Source organism: Cyprinodon variegatus, unplaced genomic scaffold (assembly GCF_000732505.1).
Source record: "Cyprinodon variegatus isolate N-32 unplaced genomic scaffold, C_variegatus-1.0 Scaffold401, whole genome shotgun sequence".
Lineage (NCBI taxonomy): Eukaryota > Metazoa > Chordata > Actinopteri > Cyprinodontiformes > Cyprinodontidae > Cyprinodon > Cyprinodon variegatus.
In genome coordinates, this window is record NW_015150854.1 from 541,912 (window position 1) to 547,295 (window position 5,384).

The 5,384-nt window shown below is 35.1% G+C and overlaps 1 protein-coding gene across 1 annotated transcript in view; it reads left to right on the forward strand.

The window, feature by feature from the left end:
* The window catches only part of uchl3 (ubiquitin C-terminal hydrolase L3), a 6,990-nt gene extending 3,766 nt beyond the window's left edge, over positions 1–3,224 (forward strand). The window contains exons 5-9 of the mRNA XM_015387668.1: positions 1,727–1,834; positions 1,925–1,972; positions 2,053–2,128; positions 2,461–2,519; positions 2,615–3,224. Coding sequence (XP_015243154.1) covers positions 1,727–1,834; positions 1,925–1,972; positions 2,053–2,128; positions 2,461–2,519; positions 2,615–2,704 — 381 coding nt within the window. The 3' untranslated portion in view covers positions 2,705–3,224. The remainder of the gene's footprint in view (positions 1–1,726; positions 1,835–1,924; positions 1,973–2,052; positions 2,129–2,460; positions 2,520–2,614) is intronic.
* Positions 3,225–5,384: the final 2,160 nt, after the last annotated feature.

Consider the following 5,384-nt stretch of genomic DNA (forward strand, 5'->3'; position numbering starts at 1 on the left):
TATATATATATATATGGTTACTTGTTGATGGCATTAATTATTTCTAAGAGCATTAAAAGAGCATTTATTAGAGTTACTCATTCCTGTATAAACCCTGTCTGATATATCAGTCACACAGCAGTGATAATAGCATAATGGCCTGGAAGGGAAGCTGAACAGAGTTGCTGGAGAGTTAAACAGATATAAAGATACCAGCCTCAAAGGAGTGGTCGCTGTAATTGCAATGAAAGGTGTTTTAGAAAAGTATTGCTTCAGTGGGCTTGAATTTAACAATTACATCAGGGGCCCATATTCACAAGGTATCCCTAAACCTAAAAGTATGTTTTGGTGATGTAAATTTTAAAAAAATATATTCAAATTTCCCAAACTCTAAGATTCTTCTTAAAATTTTACCTCGGTAAGATAAAAGCTATTCACAAAGCACATTAGGAATGAGGACTAGTTGGCCTCAAAGTGTCAGCGGAGACGTTTGAGGCAAACGGAGGAAGCAGTTTGGCAATCGTCTGGCCAACAGAACCACATGTCATAAGTAGATGTTCTTTACAAGTGTACAAACTGACTAGAACTGCAAACTAAATGTGAGTAGTTATACCATAGCAAAATAATATTCAACTAATTCTTCACCAATAATGGTGTATATACTTCCACACTAAATAACTGCTTTATCAATCATGGAGAAAATCTACAAAGACAACAGATTTTAATTATTGTTCATGATTTTTCCTTTTTTAAAACGTTATATATATATATATATGTTTTTACCTGGAAAAAAAAAGTTCCAAAAGCTCTCTTTTGCGGAGTGGTGGACAGGAGGAGGGACAGAGTGACGGACAGGAGCTTTCTACTAGCTTTTTAAGAAATGGTAGAAATGGCCTAAACTGACAACTAAACAGGATTAAAACTTCAGCGCAGATGACGTCTAAAATATATCGAAACATGTTGTTAATTTTTAGGGGTGTCCCGATACAATATAGTTATTGCAGCTTTGAGAATTGCCTGATACCGATATTGACCCGATACTATGTTAGCAGGAATTATACCTTCTTTTATTATTTTATTTTGTAGAATGTTAGGAAAGGCTCAAGTAATATAAATAAAACATGGAACAAAAGTAAACCACAATAAATATGAAGACAACTGACCCATTTAATATTACCTGATGAATTACATAATTAGTAATGTGGGTTTTGTTGATGCGAGGCTTGAATATTGAGAAGGAATATACAGTATTTTACTGAAGCAAACAATAATGAGGTTATTGAAATTTCAAGTCAAAATATCCAAACTATTGAACTATTTTTCCTGTATCAACCAAAAACAGCTATTGGAAGACTGTCAAGCATTCAACAGGGTCAATCACTCATCCTCACTAGAATATAAAATGTCTGTTGCCTCCTTGCTTAGAATCACTCGCTCTGATCCTTAAACATCCAGGGTAGAAGCTCTTTGAGAGAAATCTGGGAATGTTTGTGAATAAGGGCAAAAATGTATGTATTAAAAAGCCAACAAACACAATAACTAAGATTCTGTCGGCTGTAGAAACAGGAGCCAATATGCTTGTTTTCATGGCCAACTTAGTGTTTTATAGAAATCACTAAAAAGACCCAGAACTCTGCAAGGCTGAGTCTGGAAAGTCATGTGTCATATTAAAAATACTGACTGTTGTTCTGCTTAGTACAATTTCAATTTAACCTCATTCTGACATTGAGCAGTTCTGTAGAGTTTACAGTTTAATATTTCCTTTCCAGAACCCGATTCACCCCTTAAGAAATTTCTTGAACAAACTGCAAAAATGACCCCTGAGGAAAGAGCCACATTTCTGGAAAAAGACGAGGTAGGACCAAGATGAAGAGAGCATGAACATTAAAACAATAAAGGACACTTCAAATGACTGAGACACTGTTTGTTTTCCTGTGTCTCGCAGAGTATACGTGTCACACATGAATCCAGCGCTCAGGAGGGACAAACTGAGGTCTGTTGATACTTCAGCATTTCTTGTTTCATCAAATTCATTTGCATTGAATTTAACTGAAGCTTTCTTGTTCCTCACAGGCACCAAGTTTAGATGAGAAAGTGAATCTGCATTTTATAGCTTTTGTGAATGTTGGAGGACAACTATTTGAACTAGGTAAGTTAACTCCTCTGCCAGCTGCTTGTTTTACTCAAATCCTCATAACGGAAAATATTCCACAGTACCGGGTAATTCTCTTAAATCACTGCTCCTAAAAATGTATTAAATAAAACTTTACCTTTAGTTGATTAGAGTTTTTCTTGGAACTTTTATGCAATAATCCCTGACCTCCTGGTTTTATGGACTACAAATGAGGAAAGAGAAAAAAAAAACATGGAATTTAATTAAAAACTTTGCAGAACTGAAGAAATAAGAAAATAACTACCAAAACTTGCATAGATCAATGGCCATGATGGTAATTTAAAGATTTATACTGTTTTAATACCCAGATGGTCGGAAGCCTTTCCCTGTTGTCCATGGAAAAACTACCGAAGATACCTTCCTTGAGGTAAAACACTGTCAAATATCTTTAAAAACATCTTCTACATGAGAACGTTCATTATATAAGAGTGAGACTTTTATTTATTGTCCTTTCTGTTCCAGGACGCTGTAGAAGTTTGTAAGATTTTCATGGCTCGTGATCCTCAGGAGGTCCGTTTCACCATCATCGCTCTGTCCAAAGATTCATTCTAAAGGAAGCTCCTCTTTGTTTTGTTTTATCTTTAGACACCAGAAAGCAAAGAAAACATAACTGCCAAACATTCTGAAGTGCTGAATATGTTGTAAAAAAAACTGTTCTTGTTTTGTTTTGGGTTTTTTTTCCCCACAATATTTTAGGAAGTAAATCAGAAAAGCTCAAATGCTTCCAAAGAGAGAACGTCAATGCCTTTGAATCTGATTGGCTCAGTATGTGTGTTTCAGGCTAATTTAGGGAAGAAATTCAACTTCACATAAATCACCATTTGTTTTAAATATTTTTTGGATTTATTTTCAACTTCAATCACATGGTGGTGAGCTGTGAGAAACTTGCTATCTGCTTTTCATTCTCTTTAACACTTAAAGAATGATGTTTTGCATTAATCTGTTTTGAACTACATTAGAAAAGAGGGCTGTACACAGATAATTAACATCCAGTCTGTAAATGCAGGTGGACGGTGCCTACGTTTTTGTAATTATCAGTCAAATAAAAGGCAAATTTAATAAGCACCTTTTTTTTTAATCCTTGATTTATCTGTGAACATCATCCTTTTTTTTTCTTTTAAACAAAAAAAACAAAACATTGTAAGCTTCAAGAATTGTTTAGATGGTTGAATTATACAAATATCACAAGGACTTTTATTCAAGCTCAACACAACATCCTGTTTCCAACGCTTACTGCAGTCAAAAAGGACTCAACCCTCTGAAAAGACTTGTCTGAAAGAGGACATTTATGACTCAGGGGTCTCGGCAGCCTTGGGGACCGGAAGTTCTAAAGTTTGGGGGAAAAATAGTTGCTTGGCAACAACAAGGAAGTTCCTAAAAACACTGTTTTATAAATGAGCTTTAGGCTAATTAGTGTCCCACACTAATTTAGTTATACATAAACAGTGACATAATTCTAGATAAAGCTCTATACATGCGGTACTCCTCCCAAAAAAATCCCATTTATCTCTAACTCTATGGAGGTATAGGAGCAAACACATAAAACCTGAATTAAACCAGTTTATACAGTGGCTTGCAAAAGTATTCACACCAGTTTTGGTACTTATAAAACAGAAAAATGTATTTTATTTGAATTCTACACGCAAGACCAACACAAACAACAGTCCACCTTTGTATAATCTAAAGTTAGTAGATGTGTAGCTGCTCTGTGATTGTGTCAAAGTTTGCGAAGATTTTATAGATTTGAGAATATTGGAGTGGAAAAAACAGGCAGGTCAGGGATCAGGTTGTGGAGGTTTAGGGCAGGCTTGGGCTACTTCCCAAACTTTGAACATCTCAGTGAACTGTTGAGTCCATCATCCTGAAATGGAAATTCATTTCAGGGACTGCTGTAGAGTCAACAACACAATGCTAGCAAATATCCATATGCTCATCCAGGAGGAGCATTTCCTGCGAAGTCAATGACTTGATGCAGTCAGCTGCTTTTTTTCTTAAATAGAAAACTTTAAACCTATCTGTCCAGATGATCAATTTGAAATGTGTCTGTAAGGTGCCTTTTGATGACATTGTGATTCGCAGATATTTAAATACACCAAATTCAATTGAATTTCAAAATCAACTCTTAGACTCAGTAGACTTACACCAATTCTTTTGAGGTACTAACTCCAACTTGACTGCTTTTAAAAGTTGTTCACAGCATAAATGTGGTCTTTATGGAAGAGGGGCAAAACGAAAGACCCTAAACTCAGCTGAGAATCAGTGGCAAAATGCTCTCCATCCAACCTAACTTAGCTCGAGCATTTTTTCAAAAATGAAAGACCAACATTTTAGACTCTAGATATGCAAAACTGGTTGAGGCATACTTATAAAAGACTTGCAGCTGCAATGGCAGCAAAGGTTCCATTAAGTTTTTACTAAGTAGGGCTAAATACATGTACAATGCCCTGTTCCTTTGTTTTGTTTTTTTAAGCACAAAGAAATTTATAATTTTCTTAGACTTCAGTTTTATATAACTCTCTGTTGGTTTTTCATATTACCTTCCAATAAAATGTTTTTAATTTTGTGGTTCTACTGGGACAACATTTGAAAGGTTCATAGGGGATGAATATTTTTTGCAAGCCACTGTAACTTTTATAGAAGACAATTGTCAAAGTTATTAATGGCTCCCATTATGGCAGTCCAACACTTAAAATATGTTTGTTAAATTGCATGACCTACATCGGATCATTTTGTAGAAATTCCTACAGAACTTATCATATAAAATGTAAAGGATACCAACTCCCCTAACTGTATTCTGAATTTATTTGGCATAAAATAACCTTAAAAAAGGAAAACCTTAGACAAATATCAATAAAGGTATGGAAAATGATGGAATTATATTTCGGTTTGGGTCAATTCGGTGCTGGTAAGCATACTGCAGGCGCAAACATGTTTTCAAGTGATCTGGGATATATGTTGATTTGAACTACGAATGTCCTCAAGCAAATGCTAGCCTGAGAGGTAAATCAATCTATGAAATGTTCAGAACTTGAAGTGATTGTCTTTAAATACGTAAAACCTCTTTTTCACTTCCAAAAAAAAAAAAAAACAACAATCCACTGAACTTGGTTTCCAAGTTTGAAGATGTTTCGCTTCCCATCCAGGAAGTGCTTTCAATTCAAAATGTCAGGAATAGTGTTGAGTTCGAGGTTATACAGTAGCCCAAAGAAGCCTTGTTTTGGTTTTGAAAACA